Genomic DNA, 22,203 nt, shown 5'->3' on the forward strand with positions numbered 1-22,203 from the left:
ATAATATAGCATTTCTTTTCCTTGATTTCCAGTACTGAAGTGGGGGTAGGGTAGGTGAAGGTAGAGAATAGAGGTGTAGCAGATTTGGGTAACCAAAAAGGGGGTCAAGAAGCCAAGTAACAGCTGAGGGAAGTCATCTTGGGAGTTAAAACTGCCTAAGATAATTTTTATAGAGGGACTCTTCTTTACCAAATGTCATGTAGTTATTTAGAGGAAATCAACTAAGTGTAAAGTCAAGTCAATATTCCAGATCTAGTTCTCACATCTACTACCCATTCTGTCTCCAACAAGTTGTCTTTATATGATATAAAAATAGCCTCTTCATTTATAACATGGGAATTTTAATGACTTCTGTGCCATGCAGGGATGTTATGATGCTCAGATGAACAAATGAATTCACTTGAAAAAATTGATTTTGATGATTAAAATAATAAATTCATATTAAGCAATCAAAAGATATGTCAACTGAAGCATTTATATTTTAAGGGAGCATATTTCATATGCACAGATAATTGAAAATTCTATGTCATTATCATCCTTAAATTCATTCATTGAGTTCAACAACTGGTTCAAACAATTGGCTTGGCAATTTGGAAATGATTAAAACAATGTCCTTGTCTTCTAGGAGATGATAATAAAGTGGGGATGACAAGTAAGTAATTTCAGTATAATGTGATGAGTGGCAAGGAATAAATAAGAAATCATAGAAAAAGTTGCAATTCTGATTTTGAGAAAATTCAGTCTGGGAATAGATGTCTCAGGATATCCTTGTACATGGTAATAATAATGCTTTACAATTGTATAATAAGTATATACAATCTTTTAAAAAATGTCTTTTTAAAATTAAGATTTTAAATTAAGAGCTGTGGTACAGGCCAGAGATGTGTGTGGTGGGGGGGGGGGCGTGGTGAGAGGATTCACCAGAGACAGAGTGGGAAACAGAACAGGCAGACTGAAATACAGTGCTGAAGGGAGCAGCGGGCGAGACAGGAGAGGTCTGCTGCACCATGTGGGTATCTCCCAGGCCAGCTGGGCTCGAACCTGCACTGCAGAGGCTGCAAACAGCTTCATAGTGCTGCGCTCAACCACCTGCGCCACCAGGGAGGCCCCACAATCTTAATGTCACTCAGGCTATGCAGCTAAAATAAAGAATATTCACATTTATTACCTGTTGATTCTCACAGGAAACAAAGCTCCAAATCAACTGTTCTCTCACATTCTCTCCTCATCTTTTGAATCCGCCTTCTTTTCCCCTCATATTTCTCTATATTTCTTTCTCCTCAGGCATTCTGTTCCAGAATCTTTGTACCAGTTATTTTATTGGCTGTATTTCAATGATATAAAAATATTATCATTTCTGTAAGGAATTACAGATCATTGATCTGTAAGGAATTACAGATCAAATCAACTCCTGCCAATGGCCCAATAGCATAGTGTCACTCATTCATGTGAACTACCTTCTCATTGTTACAGGACACCCCCCAGTGAAAATGGGGATTATCTGGGTATGAGTAGTTATCTTTGTGCTTACCACTTTGGATAAGACCCAAACCACTTTGGAGAATTGTTTGGCAGTTTCTTATAACGTTAAATGTACATTTACCTCATTATCCAATAATTCACTCTGAGGTATTTTCCCAAAAGAAGTGAAAATATATGACCAGGAAAAGACCTTTACAATGATGTTCATAACAGCTTTATTAATAATATCCCCAAAATGGAGGCAACCCAAATGTCCATACAGTTAAAAAGATAAATTATGGTGCATCTATACATAACAATAGTAATAAAAGAGAATGCACAAATTATACAAGCAACAATATAAATGAATCTCAAGATATTACAGCAAAAAAACCCAGACACGAAAATAAACAACTGTGTGATTCTTTGGGAAATTTTATCCATGGAGCTAGAAATCAGAATAGTTGTTACCTGTAAGGTGTTGGGATAGAATTAGGAGTTTAAAGGAACTTTCTGCAGTAATGTTCTTGTTCTACATTTTGATAAGAATACTGATTACATAAATGAATATATTTGTCAAAGCCATTAAATCTTAGATTAAAGATCTGGGCAACTCACTATATGTAAAAATTACCTAAATTTTAAAAATAAATAGAAGGTAATATTTTAGCAGAATTTCAAAGATGTCCGAGACCAGCAATAGACCATTATATTTGTTCTGTTGTAGGGGCATTACCTATATAGAATTTTTTGTATTTTTTTATTGAGGTAATGTTAGTTTATAATAGTGTATATGATTTAGAGATACCAAGTCACACCTCCTCAGATGTATGTTACCAAAAATGCACACCACCAAAACACCCATAATCCTCCACTAAAGTCCACTGGAGACTCTCACCCTTTTGTTCTCCACCCTTCTCTCTAGTAACCTCAGTTCTACTGTCATATTTCTAGGTTTGTTGTGGTATAGTTTTATCTGTTGTTTTGTTTCTCTATATTCCACATTAGTATGATCATCTGGTATTTGTCTTTCTTCTTTTTTCTTACTTCACTTAGCACAATCCCCTCCAGTTCTAACCATACTGTTAGAATTTTTAAAATTTATTTATTACTATATCTAAGCCATACATTCTTTTTTTTATAAGTTATTTATTTATTTATTATTTTTTTAATAGAGGCATGTTATTTATTTATTTATTTGTTTGTTTGTTTCTTTATACATGCACTGGGTACAGTCAGAAGCGCGGGAGGGTGAGAGAATTCACCAGAGCCAGAGTGGGGAGCAGAGCAGGCAGAAGGACCAAAGTACACTGCTGACAGGAGTAGCGGGCAGCAGGAGAGGTCTGCGCGCCATGTGGGACCCTCCTCCGGTGGCCGGGGAGCAGCCGGGGATCGAACCGGCGCCGCAGAGGCCGCGGGCAGCTTCGCAACCCAGCGCTCAACCGCTGCGCCACCGGGGAGGCCCTAAGCCATACATTCTTATGGCTTGGGGAAAAAAAAAAAAAAAACAGCAAAGCAAAGAAGAAAAGAAATAGTAAAAATTCTCACTACTATCCTTGTTTCCCCTCTGCTAATTTTCTTACCTTTTAAGCAGGCATTGTTCTCAGTTTCTTATAAATTCTTCCTCAGAATATTTATGCAAAAACTTAAGTTCCTTAAGTTTTCATTTAGGGTGATGAAGTACAAAAAAGTATTAAATATTAAATATCTACTTTATAATTATCTGTCATTAAAACTGTTATTAGAAATTTTAGCATTAGAAATGTTATGGAAGTGTTTAGCATAAAACTACAGGTTCTATTTGACCAGGTTTTTACCCAAATTTGGGTTATTATCACTTTCAGGTTACATTTTTTGGAGGATTTTCACATGCCATCGGGCCTTCTTTGGTTGTCAGACTAGAAACGCTCTTTTTGGCCAGGATTCTCGCGATTTCTAGCTGCTGAAGCCATCGTTTCTCTTTAAAGGAACTGCAAGAAAACAAGACACAATTCATAAGGCAATACAATCTTGTCCCTATTTGTAATTAAAATGATGGGTATCTTTAGGTTTATTCTGTAGCTATGGTTAGATTATCTTGTCACATTACATGTAATATAGGAAAGAGAAATCTTTCTAAAACCAGTTCCTTATCAATCGTATCAGAATAAGGTTTTCCCAAAGTAATACTAGAAGTTTAGAGCCCACTACAACAAAAACGGGAAACAGAAAGCCACTGAATATCATACAGAATCCTCTAGCTTGAAACTTTTTCTCTCTTTTCTCCAAGGCATTCTTATAGATCATTTATTCCCTGACCTATTCTCCCTTCTCTTCCTCTACCACAGGCACACACTTTTCATTGATAAGATAGTTGATCTTATCTATTAATCACATTCAACTCAAATGTAATGAAACAATGTTTTGTGATAGCTATTCTCTGGCTATATGCTAATAAAGACTTGTAATTTTGAATATAATTACACTACTATGTAGGATATGAATGTGATTTACTACAGTGGGGTTTTTACATACCCTTGAATATTGTCATCCTTCAGGATTCTATCCTTTGTCCTCTCTTTCTGCACCCTCATATCAGTAGTCCTTACTTATTGCTTCAACTCCATAGCCATGACTCCTAAATCCTAACCTTTCTTAAAATTTGCATATTTCCAATTACCAAATGAGATCCTTAAAATAATTTTCCTAACCTGTCCCCTTCAGCATCCTTGTTCTAATACACAGGCTTTGCTGTCCTGATCATCTCCAACACTAGAAGCAAAAGTCAATTCCTCCTTCTCTGTCAATTCATACACCCAATTAGTGACCATACTTTGTGGATTGTTCCTCAGATATATTTGTCGTATTTTGCCTTTCCCATTTTCCCTAACGACTTTTGTTCTAGTCCAGGTCTCCATGGTCTTTTGCTTTGCTTTTTGTAGTCTCCTAACTCAACTGCAGTCCTTCTACCTTCAATATTCTTTCCAATGGCTCTTCCAGACATCTCCACCAGATCTGTCCTCAAAAATAAGCAATAACTGATCATGTGACTTTCCTGAGAAAAAGAATTTCTGTGAGTTTCCCCCCCCCCTACTTTCTATCCCATAGATAGTGGAATAAGGAATAAACCATCCACTTCGGAATACAAGATACATCTCAATGTAGGTGAGTTTGCTTTGAGAGTTTCCTTTCCAGCCAATTTCCCCCTTACCTCTAAAATGCCTTTTGCAAATTCAACTTAATTTCCTGAAAATGAAATCTCTTGCTTGCCCTTTCATAGGCAACATCACAACCTGCTGTAATCTCTGCCTCTACCAGCTCTTTTTCCTTACCATCGCTATTTTTTACCTGTCATTTAAAAGACTTTCATCCAATATATTTAGGCAATCTTTCATTGCATAAAAGTACCTTAGTGTTCCAAATACTGGAACTGGTTGCATGTGTGTCTGGCTCATTATTAATGTTACCTCAATGATTGTATCTCCCGAAACCCTCTAAAAGGAGTTAACCCCTCTTGTTGCCAATAAAATCAAAGCTTAAGCCATAAGGAAATCACTTAGGCATCTTTAGCTTTCCCCACATCCCACTTGACTTTCTCTGAAGTCCTCTCTCTCCCTCTCTGATGCATAGTCTAATTTTTCCTAGACTCAGAGCTCATCCTGATTCTCCCCCTGACTTTTGAATTCCGTGCTTATGATACCAAGAATGAAAAAAAACATACAAGAATCTTTCCATCATAGAATTTACATTTCAGTGAGGAGACAAACACACAAATAGAGCGCGAATATAATATCAGACTGTGATAGCACTATGAATAAGATCAAATCAGGGCTGGAGGGAGAGCTTGCAGGCTGGTACCTCCTAGGTCAGTTTCTTTTCTAAGAGCACTTTCCTCTTTGCCAGGCCAACACTGCCATATGAATGTGTGGAAGTGGGATAATTAGGCATTTTGCCATCAAACCATCATTTTCTGGGGTCCTTGTAATTATTCAGAAAAGGCAGATGCAGCTACTATCATGCTGGCAGGCTAGAACAATATGAACACTCATTAGCAGACTGCCTTGTTATTACTACCCCAGCATTATTTTGCCTTTCCCAGTTGGGCACTTGCTTAAACTGTCTGAGCATTGGGCACTGCTGCAAATATGTCTGCAAGTCCCGAGACTTGAGAGTTGCTATGACTGCCTATGCCTCTCAAGACATAGGAGCAGAACATCGTGGATTCTCCTGCTGCAGCAGTGGCTGGGAGTGTCCATGAGCCCAGAAACTTACCCTTGCTTTGACTAACTCAAAAGACAAGAGTCACCCTCTCCCTCATTTATCATATGCTTCTACCACCATTTTCACATTTGTTTCCAATCCATCCACTTCTCTCCATGACTGAAGTCACTCCTGTAGTGCAATCTACCATTGTTTCACCCATAGACCCTGCAGTTGCCTCCTCTCTGGACTTAGAGAATCCATTTTTATTTTCTTACACTATAGTCAAAGTGAATTTAAAAAAATCCAAAGTGAATAAGTTCAAACTCTTCAATGCTTTCTCAACATATTACACTAAACTTCAATTCTTCAGATGGAACCTAACATCACTTTCCATATTTGTCTCATCCTTCCCTCTCCTTGCTCGCATATGTCATTCTCCTTCACAAGATCCTAAGAGCTCTAGCCACAGGGATTTTGCACTAGGTGTTTTTCCTTCCCGGAGGGGCTTCTCGCCTCTCTTCTCTCTTCTCCTTCTCGCCTCGCTTCTTCTCTCTTCTCCAACTCATCCTTCAGATCTCAGTGCAAACCTTTTCTTAGGGAGGTGAAGGTCTGTGTCCAATTTCCATAGAAACTGTTGTTCCAAGTTCCTCTTCTTCATGGCACTTTCTTCAGTTAGTTTGTGTGATTATGCCCATTTCATCCTAATAAACAGTTTGCTTGTTTCATAGGTTTGGGGTTGTATGTTTGTTCTCAATTATTGACATGCAGGGTGACCAAAATGTGGTTTGCCTAGGACTGGGAAATTCTCAGGAAACAAAACTGTCAGTGCTAAAACTAGGAACGTCACTCTACCACTGTATCTCTGACTCAGTAAATGAATAACTGTTAATAATAATTAGTTAGTAGTCTTTAATAATCATCTAACTGAATCCGTTTCCTTCAACATAAAGGAAGTGTTTCCTTCTCAGATCATAGTGTTATAACTTTGTCACCTCTCCTGTCACTTCTATATGCCAAGCACTGTGCTGCATACAAAAGTGTACAAAAGAGACAAGGATCCTGCCCTTCTAGATTGTTTACAGAATTCAAGATCCCAGACCCTGAACTGTAGTGACAAGGTTTCAGCTTGTGCTGTTTGGACAAGTTAGTTGACAAGGCTGAACCTTCAGTTTTCAATCTACTCTCTGACCTATGAATGAAGGTGAAGGACCCAGTTCTTGCCTCCCCTGGGCTTTCTTTCACCTAAAGCTGAACTAAGAAGAGGACTTAATGTAACAAGTCACCTAAATTCAGGGAATGCCCTGGAATGCACAAGAAGTGCCTACTTAATGTTCGCAGTTTTCTATAGTTACCTGTACAAGATAGCCATGCTTGCCAGGGAAGCTTGACCATTGCTCCCACTGTACCCCAGCACCTAAGAATGGGGAGGTTGGGGGAGAGATGGGGAGAGAGCAGTGTATATTCATGAGGAATCAGAGAGAAGAAATACCTGCCCTACATCCACGATGTAATGTACATGAAACGTGTATGGGGCAGGCCTTGTTCCACAGGACCAGCTGCTGAATTTCACCAAATTTGAAGTTGATTGGGGTGGGAGGTACAACTGACAATCCCCGTCTCAGGAAAGGGTGACTCATAATGAGATACCACATGAATTGACCCCTTGAGACTTGTGAGGGAGCTGTTCCTCCATTACCCTTGCCCTACAATTACCTTTAGGCCTTGGCCTCTCCTATGGATAATTTATCATTAACTCATGAGCAGCTTCTCATACTTTAGAAATAGAAATAATTTGGTACAACCTTTTAGGAAGATAATGTACCAATAGAGTATATATATATATTCTTAGAACAAGCAATTTCACTTCAGTGAAAATATTCTACAGAAACACTTCCACAAATGATTTTATATGTAATAATTGCACCACTCTTATTATGATGAAAAACTGGAAACAGCTTGAGCATAAATCACAGGGGGCTGGCTAAATAGCTTATTATATATTGACAGAGTGAAATACTAGGCAACTACTAAAAGATTTGTAAAGATTGGTTTACAACACCATATATGATTTAGGGGAAAGATTCATACTTTTCAGGTATATGTTACTGCTAGTGTGTAGAAAACTGAGGGGTACTCCAGGATCCCCAAACTTGTATACTCTAATTGGGTTCTGCCATCTGCCACATAAAGACAAAGCATATTCTCAGTATGAAAGAACTTTAATAGGACTAGTATGCATAGAAAGAGAACAGAAGTAGGAATAATAGCTTTTCAATAAAATACCCAGTTACCCAACCCTTTATGGGTAAATGCTCAGTCAAACGGGGTTGGCCAAAGCAGGATTGCTGAAGCCTAAAAGCTTGCCACAAGTGTAAGCACCTTCTAGTAGGAAACCATAGGAAAGGGGCAGAAGGGGCCAGGTAAGTCTGGAACGAAAGAAGTAAACTCAAAATACAAATGAAAGTTTGCCATTGTCAGCCTCTCCACAGGTCTCACATCCATGTTTCTTGCAAGTGTTTCTGCATGTATCTCCTTTCATGTTCCCCGAGTCCCCCGTGCAAGTCCAGAGCTGAGAAGCAAGCACAACTTTTTCTTCACAGGTCTCTCTGCTCCACTGCTTTTTCCTCTCTCCTCTCCAAGATTCTTCTCCCAGTCTTCTTCAGCTTCTCGAAGAGAGCCCTGCTAAGCTCCACCTTTCATAAGGTGGGACAAGGAAGATGGAACCACCCTTTTTTTAATGGAGATTACACTCTGTAACATCACTGCCCCATCCTCAGCATCCAAGCCTCCACAGTCCTTTACCATAGACAATTGTGCCTCCTCCCTCCTTTTTCCCACCCTCATTCTCCTGCCCACTCTAAGTAGCTTCAAGTCTGCAGTCATATTCCTAGGGTTTATTTTGGTTTAGTTTTGTCAGTTCCTTTGTTTTTGCTTTTCTCTCTGTTCCACATGAGTGGAATCAGCAAGTTGTTCTCCTTCTCACTCATTTCATTTAGCATAAGCCCGCCCAGTTCCATCCCTGTTCTCACAAATTCTTTTGGTTGAGTATCAATGCTGCATGTGTAGACTATATTTTCTTAATCCACTGTTCTGTCAATGAGCATTTGAGCTGTTTCTCTGACTTGGTTGCTGTAAACAGTGCTGAAAAGAACATAGGAATGTATATATTTCTTCAAATTAATGTTTTTACATTCTTACAGTAAATGCCTAGAAATGGATTTTCTGGATCCTACTGTAGATCCATTTTTAATATCTTGAGAATACTCCATACTATTTTCCATGAGGGATAGACCAGTCTATATTCTCACTATTAGTGTAGGATGGTTCCTTTTTCTGCACACCCTCACCAACATTTGTTGTTTCTGAGTTTTGCTTTATTTTTTTTTTATGTTCCATTCTCACAGGAGTGGGAATGGTATCTCACTGAGATTTTAATTTGCATTTCCCTGATAAGTGACGTTGAACATTTTTCATGAGCCTGTTGGCTAGCTACATGGTTTCTTTGGAGATGTGTCTATTTCACTCTTCTGCCCATTTTTTGATTGGAGTTTGTTTTTGTTTCTGTTGAGTTGTATGAGTGTTTTTATGAAACTTGAATATTTTCTTCTTGTTGGCTATATGCTGTGCAAATATTTTCTCTCATTCATTTTGGTTTCTTTTTACCTTAATGATGGTTTTTTTCACTGTGTGGAAGTTTTGTAGTTTATAGACCCATTTATTTATATTTTCTTTTGTTTCCCTTACTATTGTAGTTGAATTCACATAGACATAACTGAGGCCAGTGCTGGTGTGTTTTGCCTATGTTTTCTTCTATGTATTTTATAATTTCCACTCTTACATCCAAGTAATCCATTTTGAATTACTTTATGGATAGTGTGAGATAGTTGTCTAGTTTCATTATCCTGCATGTGACTGTCCAGTTTTCCCAACACCTTTGGCTCCTTTGTTGTAGATTAATTGTCCATATGATGTGGGATTATTTCTGGGTTCTCAATTCTATTTCACCTGTCTGTGTGTCTATTTTTATTCCAAGACTATACTGTTTTTATTATTGTAACCCTGTATAGTTTGAAGTCTGGGATTATGACAACTCCATTCCTCTTCTTTTAAATCAAAATTGCTTTAGCTAGCGCTCCTGAAAAAAAAAAGAAGGGAATGGAGGAATCACACTCCCAGACTTCAAATTATACTACAAAGCCATAATCATCAAAACTGCATGGTATTGGAACAAGAACAGACATACAGACCAATGGAATCGAATAGAAAATCCAGAAATAAACCCACAGATTTATGGTCAACTAATCTTTGACAAAGGAGCAAAGAAAGTTTGTTCAATAAATGGTGCTGGGAAAACTGGGTCGCTACATGCAAAAGAATTAAGCTTGACCACTACCTCACACCATATACAAAAATCAACTCAAAATGGATTAAAGAACTAGACATAAGACCTGAAACCATAAAATATATAGAAGGGAATATAGGCGAAACACTATGTGATTTGCACATCAAAGACATCTTTACAGACACATCACCCAAAGCAGTGATAGTGAAGGCAAAGATAAACAGCTGGGACTACATCAAATTAAAGAGCTTCTGCACAGCGAAAGAGACAATAACAAAAACAAAGAGAAACCCCACCAACTGGGAGAACATTTTTGCACACAACACTAATGATAAAGGACTGATCACAAAAATCTGCAAAGAGCTGATGAGACTCAACAACAACAAAGAAAATAATCCAGTCAAAAAATGGGCAGAAGAGCTAAAAAGAAACTTCTCTGAAGAGGAAATGCAAATGGCCAACAGGCATATGAAAAAATGTTCAACATCACTTGTAATCAGGAAAATGCAAATCAAAACTACCATGAGATACCATCTTACACCAGTGAGAATGGCACATATTAAAAAAACTAGCAACAACAAATGTTGGCGAGGGTGTGGAGAAAAAGGAACTCTTCTGCACTGTTGGTGGGAGTGCAAACTGGTCCAACCACTGTGGAGAGCTGTGTGGAGATTTCTGGACCTACTAAACATAGAGCTTCCATATGATCCAGCAATTCCACTCCTAGGTATTTGCCCAAACGACACAGAAACATCAATTCCAAAGAACACCTGCACCCCTATGTTTACAGCAGCACTGTTTACAATAGCTAAGCTTTGGAAACAACCCAAATGCCCAAAAATAGATGACTGGATCAAGAAGATGTGGTACATATATACCATGGAATATTACTCAGCATTCAAAAAAGATAAACACATGCAATTTGCAGCAACATGGATGGCGCTGGAAGGGATCATGCTCAGCGAAATAAGAAAGAAAGAAAAAGAAAAATACCGGATGGTCTCACTCATAGCAGGAATCTAGAAAACTTAAATAAGGGACCAGGAAAATGAATAACTATAAGAAAGTGAAAATCAAAATCAACAAAAAACTATGAACCAGAGACACTTTTAGGGGGGCGGGGGAGGGAGGGGAGGGATTGGGGTCAGAATGGGGGGGCTGCAATTGTATGGGGAATATAAAAATAAAATTTATTATTAAAAAAAACTATAATGTTGAACATGTAAAAAAAAAAACAAAATTGCTTTAGCTATTTAGGGTCTTTTATAGTTCCACATAAATTTCAATAATTTTCCTCTATTTCTTTGAAGAATTCCATTGAAATTTTGATATTGTGTTGAATCTATATATTGCTTTGTGTTAGATGGCTGCCTTAACTATGTTAATTTTTGCAATTCATTAGGAAAAGAATATCTTTCCATTTCTTTGAGTCTTTTTTTTTTTTTTTTAGCAATGTCTTACAGTTTTCATTGAAAATGTCTTCAATCTCCTTTGTTTAGGTCTATACCTAGGTATTTAATAAGTTTTGATACTACTGTAAAAGGAATTGTTTTCTTGATTCCTTTCTCTTCTAGTTCATTATTTAAATATAAGAATTGACAGACTCTTGTATGTTGATTTTTGTAGCCTATTACTTTACTGATTTAATGTTTCCAATTATATTTTAGTGGAGTCTTCAGGGTTTTCTGTGAATATTATCATGTCATTTACAAATAATGGATACTTTTGCTTTTTTTTTCCAGTTTGGATTCCTTTTATATCTTTCTCTTACCTAATTGTTCTAGTCAGGACTTCTATGTTGAATAGTAATGTTGACAGTGGATATCATATACTGATCTTAGGGGAAAACTTTCATTTTTTTCTCATTTGTGCATGATGTTAAATGTGGGTTTGTCTTATATGGTATCTATTATGTTGAGGTATGTTCTTTTTATCTCCATTTTGCTAAAAGTTTTTTTTTTTATCATTAGTGGCTGCTGAATCTTGTTAAATGCCTTCTCTGCATCTATTGATATGATCACGACTTTTCTCTTGCCTTTTGTTGATATGGTGAATTACATTGATTTGCATGTGCAAATCAACTATTGAACTATTGTTGAACCCCTTTTTGTTGAACTATTCTTGCATTCCTGGAATAAATCCCACTTGGTCATGATGTATGGTTTTCTTACTATATTATTGAATCTGGTTTGTTAAAATTTTGTTGAGGATTTTTACATCTATGTTCATCAAGGATATTTGTCTATAGTTTTCATTTGTGCATGTGTGATGTCCTTGTCTATTTTTAGTGTCAGAGTAAAAACAAACCTTGGCCTCTCTTCCTCTTCCTCAATTTTCTGAAGAGTTTAAGAAAGATAGGTATTAGTTCATCTTCAAAGGTTTAGTAGAACTCACTAGTAAATTGGGAGATGTCTGCTCACTATTTCAATGTTCTGTTTGTTATAATTTGTTTATTCAGATTTTCTATTTTTTCTTGATTCAGCCTTAGAAGATTGTTTGTGTCTAAGAATTTGTTCATTTTTCCCCAGATTTTCCAAATTGATGGCATAAAAATGTTCACAGTACTCTCTAATGATCCTTTCTATTTCTGAGGTGTCTATAGTAACTTCTCTTTATTTTCTAATTCTATTTATTAATGTTTTCCCCCTTCTTTTTCTTAGTGAGTTTAGTTAGAGTTTATTTTGTTTATTTTTTTTCCAAAAAAAACAGCTTTTGCTTTAATTGATCTTTTGAACTGTCTTTATGACTTCTATTTAATTTATTTCTGCTCTAATTTTCATTATTTCCTTTCTTCTACTGGCTTTTGGTTTCATTTGTTCTTCTTTTCCTAGTTCCTTTAGGTATGATGTTAAGTTATTTGAGCTCTTTCTTATTTCCTGGTGTGAACGTAGATCCCTTTTACCACATCTCATATGTTCTGGTAGCTCATATCTTCATTTTTATTTGTCTCCAGGTATTTTTTAACTTCTTTTTAAATTTTTTTCATAGCCCAATAGTCATTCCATAGTGTAATGTTCAATCTCTATGGATTAGAAGTTATTTTTGGTTTTCTTTTTGTGATTGATCTCTACTTTAATACCATTATGCTATGAGAAGATATTTGATATGATTTCAATATTCATGAATTGTTGACACTTGATTTATGACACAACATGTGATTTATCTTGGAAAATATTCCCTGTGACATTGAGAAGAATGTGTACTAAGCTTTTGGGGAAAGAGGGACTTGTTGGGCCTTATAAATGTCTAGTAGGCCTATCCTCTACTAAGGTTTGAGTTTCTGTCTGGTTGATTTGTCCTTTGGTAAAAGTGAAGTGTTGTCATCCTCTGCCATTATTGTGTTGTGATTAATGTCTATTTTTAGGTTTGCTAATAGATGTCTTGTGCATTTTGGTGCTCTTTCATTTGGTCATATATATTGATGAGTATTATATCTTCCTGATGCTTCTTAATGCTTTAATCATTTTATATTATCCATCCTTGTCATTTGCTGAAAGTTAACTTTATTTAGCTATGACTTCCTTGCCCTTTTTGGTATCTGTTTTGCTTGTGGCACTGTTTTCCAACAATTTGCTTTGAACCTATATTCATATCTGGAACTCAGATGGTTCTGCCTGGAGGCAACAGAGTTGGATTTTATTTTTGGATCCAATCACCCACTTTGTGCCTTTTGATTAGTGAATTCAGTCCATTAACATTTAGAGTGATATTAAATATGGGGATTTACTATTGTTATTTTGCTTTTATTATTATGGTTTTGTCTATTTCCTTATTTAATTTTGGGTGGATTGTCATCATTTTGATTAAGAATGCTTTTTTCAACATTTACTTTAGGAGATGATGTTTGCCAACTCCTTTAGCTTTGTCTGTCTTAGATGGCATTTATATCTCCCTGATATCTGAAAAAGACTGGTATTGAAGGATTTACTGCAGTAAGTCCTACTACCTTTGACTACTTTGAATACATCATTCCAGTTTCTCATTGCATGTAGAGTTTTTTGCTGAGAAATCTGATGTAAGCCTGATAGGAATATATTTACACATTACCTGCTTTTTTTTTTTTTTTTACCATTAGTTGCCTTAATGTTCTTTGTATTGAACTCTTTAATTTCACTACAATGTGATTTGGTGTACATATCATTATATTTTGGTAACTGGTGTTCTTTTAGCTTAATTTACTGGTATATTTAATTCCTTTCCCAGATGTGAGAAGTTTTGTTGTATTATTTTCTTTGATAGGTTCTCTGTTCCCCTCTCTCTTTCTTCCCCTCCTATGATACACAAATTCTTCTGTTGACCTTCCTATTGATGTCAGATATTTCTCAAATTATCCCTTCAATATTTTTACATCTTGTTTCTTTCTCCTCTTCGAGCTGGGTCCATACTGCATTACAATCTTTGAGGTTACTGATTCAATCCTCCATTTAATCTATTCTACTTCTATAGAATTTTATAGAGTTCTTGATTTCATGTATTTAGCTCTTTACCTTTTGTTTTTTTTATTTTATTTTTTTTTTGTGGGACCCTTGCCGGTGGCTGGCGATCGAACTGACGCTGCAGAGGCTGCGGGAAGCCTCACAACCCAGTGCTCAACCACTGCGCCACCAGGGGAGGCCCACCTTTTGATTTTTAAAAAATTTTCTTATTTAAAGCTTTAATTAACATCAGTTCATTGATTTACTTCTGAGCTCATTAATATTGTCTTTTTGAATTATATTGTAGCTCTTGATCACCTTTTCTGAGTTCTCATATTTTTTTGATTTTGCCTTTCTGAGTTTTCTTCTGTCTCTCTGAGTTTCATTATTATAGCTGTTTGAGCTCTTTATCTGATAGAGAGATTTATTCTTCTGGTTTGTGTGTGTGTGTGTGTGTGTGTGTGTGTATGTGTGTGTGTGTGTGTTTGGATTCTGAAGGGTTGTCCTCACCTTGGGATATTATATTATCTTGTGTTCCCATATTTCCATATGCAAGATTTTTCTATATGCCATTTTGCTACTTGAAGTCTCCCTGTTTCATTATTTTTAAAATATCTTTAGCATTTTAATATTATTTACTAATTTATTGATTGTGGCCTTTGCTGCCTTCTGTATATACTCAGACCTGTTTTTTCTCTCGCTGAGTCAGCAGGGTGGGTAGGGACTTGGAGGGATCCAGATGCTGGTGTGGATGAGTTGGGTTGGGATTGGCATGTTTGTGACCTCCCTAATGTCCCCCTGGGGTTTGGGAGGAGAGCCTAAGCATTCCCTCTGTCATCAATATACCTCACAGAGTAGGTGCCAGTCCCAAATGCTGGAAAGGGGAAGTGCAGTTATGAAAGCCTACTCTGCTATTATCTTTATTGGAGACACAGTATGTGTGGAGCATCCCAGTTCCTCCGTAGGATTTCCATCTTTCGAAGGAGTATGCCTCCACATAACCTCCACTTCCTTCTCCCCTGTGTCTCTGGCTAAACTGACTGCTCTAGCACAGGTGTCCACTACTCCAGACCACAGCTCACAGTTTCCTCTTTCTATGCACCTCATGTTCAATGTAACATGAGTCTCCTCAGGGCCAACTTTATTGAAGTATGGACTGGCCTCTATTGACCATGGATAATCAATCATACTCCTATTTGGAAGATTACTTGTCCAGCCAGTATTCTTCTGGCTCACTGCACCAAGTGCTATGTCTCATGGGGACCAGACCCCACAGTTGCCTCTGCCAGGGCTTGTCACATCTACTCTCCTCGGCAGTGTCTGCTTCACTGCTTTCCAGACCTTCCAGCATTAACTTACTTCCAAGAACCTCCTTGGGACTCACTGAGGCCTGTGGGAGCCTACTATGTTGGTCCTGGTTTCCAGTGTCACCCCCGTCACAGCTTGCTGAGGTCTGCCAGGGCCTATCTTGGTTAAGGCTACTTCAACCCGCCCGCCTCCCACCCCAGAATCACTGGGTTCTATGGGAGGGCTACCACCAAAAGGGCAGCGTCCCAGAATGGTTCTGGAGCTCACTGAGATTTATGCAAGCTTATTGTGACAAGTATGATTCCAGGCCCCTCTCTGAAGCTCACTGAGGACTGCAGGGGCCTATCTTGGTAGATCTGATTCTAGGTCCTGACCCAGAGTTTACCAAATGTCTTTGGCAGCCTTCCATGGCAGGTATGCTTTCAGACCCCTTCCCAGGGCTCACCAAGATTGTACCGATATCTGAGGAGATATGCCAGTATCAGTCTGCTTTCAGGTCTCATCCCAAAGCTCAACAAGGCAGTGCTGATATTTGTGGTGGCCTACAGTAGCAAGTCTGATTCTGGATCCAATCCTGGAGCTAGCCTAGGTTTATGAAGGGTTACTGTGTAAAGGCCTTGCCAGCTCCACTGTGCTGCTTACAAGACCTGCTGGGTCAGCAGAAGCTCACCTTTCCTGGCTGGGTGAGCTTGACTAGTTCTGGTGCTCACTGGGTTCCCCTCCTCCTAGCATATGCTGTAATCATCTGCTTTTCTTTAAGAAGTTATTGGCTTTGTGCTGCTGCAATCTTGTGAGTATGCTGAAGTGAGCCCAGTGCATTTAATCTGCCACTATCTTACTCTGCTTTATTGATTTGGAAAGATTTGACAGATATGTTTGAGAAATATATATTTGGGAACAAAAAATACAGTAAAATGTATTTTATGATGAAAATGACATGCACATATACATCTCTATTTCTCTCTCTCATAAACCTCTCCCCCACCACAAACACACATAATAAACGAGAGAGAGACAGAAAATCTGAGAGCTACTGACCAAATAGTAATAATGGTACCTTCTAAAAAGAGGGGAGGAGAGTAGGACTAGAGGAAGAATGGAAATGTTCATGTTTACTTTATGTTGTTTAGATGTTTCATAGAAAGCACATATTACTGTTTTTTATAATTAAAAAATTTCTAAACAAGCAAATATTCCTTTGCCCAGCTTTCCCCTCTGTACCAACACTGCCACAGAAATTTCTGTTCTATCTGCTCACTTGCTTTCTTCCACCCCTCCCAAAGTCTCCTTCATTCCAGGGAATCTTCCCCCAAATGTGTCACTTATCAAGAGGAATTTGGGTGGTGTTGCTCCTGCATCAAGGGTAGGACTTAGTTGCAAGAGTAGGTCAAACAATTTCATTCCCTGTATTCACTTTCCAAACCTGAGCTAAACACCCTTATCATCTCCAGTGACTTAAACTTGTAGAACCTTAAACCTGCTCTGTCCTTGGTTATTTTTATAAAAAAAAATCAAGAGTGTTATACTTTTATCAGGAGTATGAAAGCTTATCAGTATCAGAATTGGGGATTACCATTGATTCTCAATCCATTCATTACTCTCAGCCTTCTGGACCAATACTCTATATTGGTCACTGAATCTTCTTTACACTGAGCTTTCAGATCACAAAATCCAACAATAAGCAATAAGGAAGACTGAAGATGTGTTTTAGACACACCCTTAAGCTATTTTTTGATTTGTTTAAAGCTTACACTATCTTCTGAGGAATAGACTCAGTCTGCCTGCCTTTACAGGATGGCAATGATATTGCCATGTACTCACCAAGCCAGACCCAACATTAATGCTTGATCTGTGCTAACTGTAGCAATACCACTTTTGGGTCAACCCTAAGAGGTAAATTTCATGGATCTAAAGATGAAGTTCCTGAATGACATGTGTTCAGCAAGTGCATTCACATTATGCCAGAGATAGCTGAGGGCTTGCTTTGGGAGACTTCCCTTCCCACACAATCAGGATTATCTGATGGCTACTTTATCCATCCTGGGTTACCATCATTCAGGATTACATTAGGTCATTCCCCATCTCCTGGCTATGATACTAATTAGGTGACAGTGGATCCTATCATAAAGAAAATACATGTTTGCTCCTTTATGTTTATGTATTTTTGTTATAAAAGCTATATAGGTTTTTTAGTGAGATGTGTTCAGACCACCCAATTGCCTGGCCTGACTGGTGGTTTCAAGTAGACTTAGGTGCTTTCATGACTCTTATGAGGGGGCATGAGCCAGACCCAAAAGAACTGTGCATGGATGTGAGAATACTAGGTCCCTCTTTCTCTTCCATAACCCACCAACAGAGGGACATGGGACAAGCCTGGGAAAGATGCAGTGGAAAGGGGTCGAAACAGATGAGGCAGAAGTGGAGGGTAAAATAGAGGGAAGGGAAAAACATTGGCAGGAGAGAAAATAATAGTGTTGAAAAGATTTGATAACAGAAAATGTGCCAGAGGAAAAAGCACAATGAGTTTCCTTCTATGAGTTTTCTTCCTTTTCTTCTTTAAAGAAATTTTTTCCTGGGCCTCCCTGGTGGCACAGCGGTTGAGCGCTGGGTTGCGAAGCTGCCCGCAGCCTCTGCAGCGCCGGTTTGATCCCCAGCCACTGGGTGAGGGTCCCACATGGCGCGCAGACTTCTGCAGACCTCTCCTGCAGCCTCTGCAGCGCCAGTTCAATCCCTGGCCACTGCGTGATGGTCCCACATGGCGCGCAGACCTCTGCAGACCTCTCCTGCCGCCCGCTGCCCCCCTCAGCAGTGTGTTTCATCACTTTGCCTGTTCTGTTCCCCTCTCTGGCTCTGGTGAATTCTCTCACCCTCCCACGCTTCTGACTGTACCCAGTGCTTGTATGGATAAATAATTAAATCTTTAAAAAAAAAAGAAATTTTTTCCTCTGAAATTGCCTTATCAGTCTCCTTTTGATAATGCCAATCCTTATGAAATATAGGTACAAAAACTACATGCTGTTACAAGCTCTTTGGAAAACTGTTTGAAAATGTTTGCCAAACATAAACACAAACTTCTGTGATCCATCAATTCCATTCCTTGGTATGGAGTCAAGAGAAATGAATGTGATGTACACCAAACCTCATAAACCTCATAAAAGAATAATCATATAACTTTATTCAAGAGATCTCTAAGTTAGAAACAACCCAAATGCTTATCAATTAGAGAATGGATAATTAAATTAAGATATGGATGCTACATGGAAGTAGAATACTAGAGAGAAATAGGAAGAATCAATACATGCCAAAACATAGATGAATCACATAGGTAATGTGTTGCGCAACAAAAAGCAGATATAAAAGATACATGCCATATGATGTCCTTTACACAAAGTAAGGACAGACAAAAATCATCAGTGTTAGTGATCAAAATAATTGTTATATCTGAGAATGGTCAGTGACTGTTAAGGAACATGAAGGATTTGGGGTGAGCTGAAAATATTTTGCAGTTGATTGGAGCAGTGGTTACGTGGATTATGGAAATGCAAAAATTCAATGAGCCATATATGTGAGAAGCATATTAGTGCTTCCTATACATTTTGCTATATATTTTACAACTCAGCTGTTCCCCAAGAAAGCACTAAACAGTAGACACTGAAAATCTTTCTCACCTCCCATACACACCACCCCCGCCACCCCCACACACACCTTAAACATAGAGACTTCATATTTTCATTCTGCCTAATACTTCAGTGGACTATTTTATTCTGCCTAGTACTGCATTGGACTATGATAAGCTTTTATTGCATACTTGAAAAATAACCCCATTTTTAAGGTGCATCTGTCAAGAAAACTAATCAGTATTTCCTTATTTTTGCAGCCTGATTTTAAGATGGTTTATATAATTTTTTCAAGTAATCATTAACTAGTCTTTATGAGAATTTTATACATTCTAACTACAGAATTATAAATTACAAAGAAACTGTTATGCCACTTCTTTACTGTCAACCTTGTAATTTTGGGTTCTGAATTTTGCCAGTTTTAGAGCCCAAATTATTCTCACCACTAGGTGGCAACAACCTAGCTGAAATAAAGTAGAGTTGAACTACAAATCATTACAGAAAGACATTTAAAACATTCTAGCCTTGTTTATCCTTTCTCTCTTATCACGCTGAGTAGGGGGAAAGCCACCCACAAATCTGTATTTCTACTGCAATATCAACTTTCAATAATATCTCTTAAGTAATGGATGGGGCTTGAAATCTGATCAGAGTTGTGTTTTCAGTGAAATCTGATGATCAATATATAGAAGTTTACCTAATGAAATGAATGTACCTGAAAAGTTCACTTCAGATCCATTTGCTTATCTCTTTAAATATGATCATGGATTATTTTAAAAGTATGCTTTAAATATTAATGTCAGTTTGATTATCCTAGCAAATACAGAACTCTCCTCCTACCCCCGCAAGTCCACTCTTATGTCTCAATTTGACATGAGATTGTTCTTTACTCAACTTCTTTTTTCATTACCATCCAGTCTTCCATAGTACTTTTCATGTCTCCCCCTATATTCCAGTTTCCCCCCTTTTCCTTTAATTATAATGAGCATTTCTTACAAGCTTTAAAAAAGTGGGGGTGGGGGGAAGAAGCCAGGGACCTTGTTAATCGATACAACTCTTTTCACTATGTCTCTTTTCTTTCTGAAAGCCTGAGGTAAAAAGTTACTTACTACACAGATTGGACTTCTTTTTATCTTAGACATGAGTTTGTGGTGAGGTCCTTGAAGCTGAGTACTGATGCATTGGGACAACTTGTATTTCATGACATGGTAAAGTAGGGCTCATGGATCATTCATTCCCTGACTTAGATGTATCCTATCCTATGAAAAGTTTGCTCTTGAGTGCTTAAAAACATTACCTTGCCACAGCCAAGCAGTAGATGGCGTTCTCCCGGGGAGTCCTCCCATTGTGCTCTGAGAAAGCCGAGAAGGAAGACCTGAGTAAAAAGTCAGCACCAGGTGTTGCATAGTAAAACGAGGAATGTGAATAGCCCACTCTTGACACCAGAGGGAGCGGGACTTGGGGGAGATAGGAATTTTTTATGAGATTTTCTTTTTTCCCAGCAGTAGCTGATTTCTGATTCTGTTGTTGTCTTTGTAATTCAGAGACTGTATTTGCATCTACCAGCAGAGGAAACTTGAGGGTTTGTCTTGTATCCTCTGGAGTTGCCAGAGAATGAACGGGTTTCCTGCTAGTAGTTTGTTCTCTGAGGGGTGGCAGCTTGTTTGCAGGGATTTGTGAGTCCTTGTTCCCAGCCTTATGCCAGCTCTTGGAGGTCATTTTTGGTTTGGTGTAACCGTCCACCATCACAGTGTCTCCAACTTTTGCCCCAAAGACCCTCGTTCCACGAAGTCGCCTTTTATGAAGACTGTGACTCTGAGCCCTGAGGACCCATTGCTTTATTTTAATGTAAATCCTCATGGGGAGTGAAATTTTCAGAAAAGAAACTGTGGACCACATTTTTCCCAGCAAATATAATACACAGTCTTTATGCTTGTGTTTGAAGGCAATGGTCAGGGGAGTTTGTCCTGCTGCATTTTTGCATTCCAGACACAGCACACTGCAGCGCACAAAAGCCTTTAGAATCAACAGTTGGCCAGCTTCTGCAGCTGCATGAATGGGGCATTTGGAGACATCTGCATGCAGGGCTTCATGGCACCACACTCGATAGGGGTGAACACCCACTGCCTCATTGGGCCGCACACCCTGCTTCAGGGCCCATTCAGTGAGTTCAATGTGCCCATAAAATGCAGCGATGTACAGGACTACCCTTTTCTGATACCTGAATGAGAAAAAAAGTAGGAACGTGGTGATTAGTAAGTCAGTAAACAGACAAGCATAGTTATACTAAATAGTCATAAATTGTCTAGCTAAAATGTTTATTTCCTAATAATTTTTATCTAAATTTTTTTTAAAAAGGCATGCCAGTTAATTGCACAATTCCTGCTTGTTCATAGTATCTTAGTATGCATATGTAAATAATTCAAACCCATTCTCTTGGAGCTGTTTCTTTTGAAAACCAAATGCTTTCCTATAATTTTTTTTGAAGATTTATTTATGTATACATACAGGAACTGGGATGTAAGCCAGAGGTGCGGGGGGTGAGAGGATTCACCAGAGAGATTGGGGAGCAGAACAGGCAGATTGACTGAAATACACTGCTGAGGGGAGCAGTGGGCAAGTCAGGAGAGGTCTGCTGCGCCATGTGGGTTGCTCCCTGGCCGGCTGGGGATCGAACTCTTGCTGCAGAGGCTGCGGATTGCTTAATGGTGCAGTGCTTAACCCCTTGCGCCACCAGGGAGGCCCCTGATTATGACTTATTTTTTAAGGATTTGAAGCAAACTTTGTATCTTACCCCAAAATGAATTTAAATTATCTGTGTAATAGAAACTTTACCCATGACAGCAATAATAAAGACAGCTCAGTTTCTGTATATAAT

At 38.3% G+C, this 22,203-nt stretch overlaps 1 protein-coding gene across 1 annotated transcript in view; it reads right to left on the reverse strand.

Moving 5' to 3' along the window:
- Positions 1 to 3,239: 3,239 nt before the first annotated feature.
- Positions 3,240 to 22,203, reverse strand: part of ANKUB1 (ankyrin repeat and ubiquitin domain containing 1) — a gene marked incomplete at its 5' end in the record, with an annotated part of 49,672 nt that continues 30,708 nt past the window's right edge. Inside the window, 2 exons of the mRNA XM_084232329.1 lie at positions 3,240 to 3,431; positions 20,623 to 21,546. Coding sequence (XP_084088455.1) covers positions 3,302 to 3,431; positions 20,623 to 21,546 — 1,054 coding nt within the window. The 3' untranslated portion in view covers positions 3,240 to 3,301. The remainder of the gene's footprint in view (positions 3,432 to 20,622; positions 21,547 to 22,203) is intronic.

Source organism: Talpa europaea (assembly GCF_964194135.1).
Source record: "Talpa europaea genome assembly, chromosome: 4".
NCBI classification, from domain to species: Eukaryota; Metazoa; Chordata; class Mammalia; order Eulipotyphla; family Talpidae; genus Talpa; species Talpa europaea.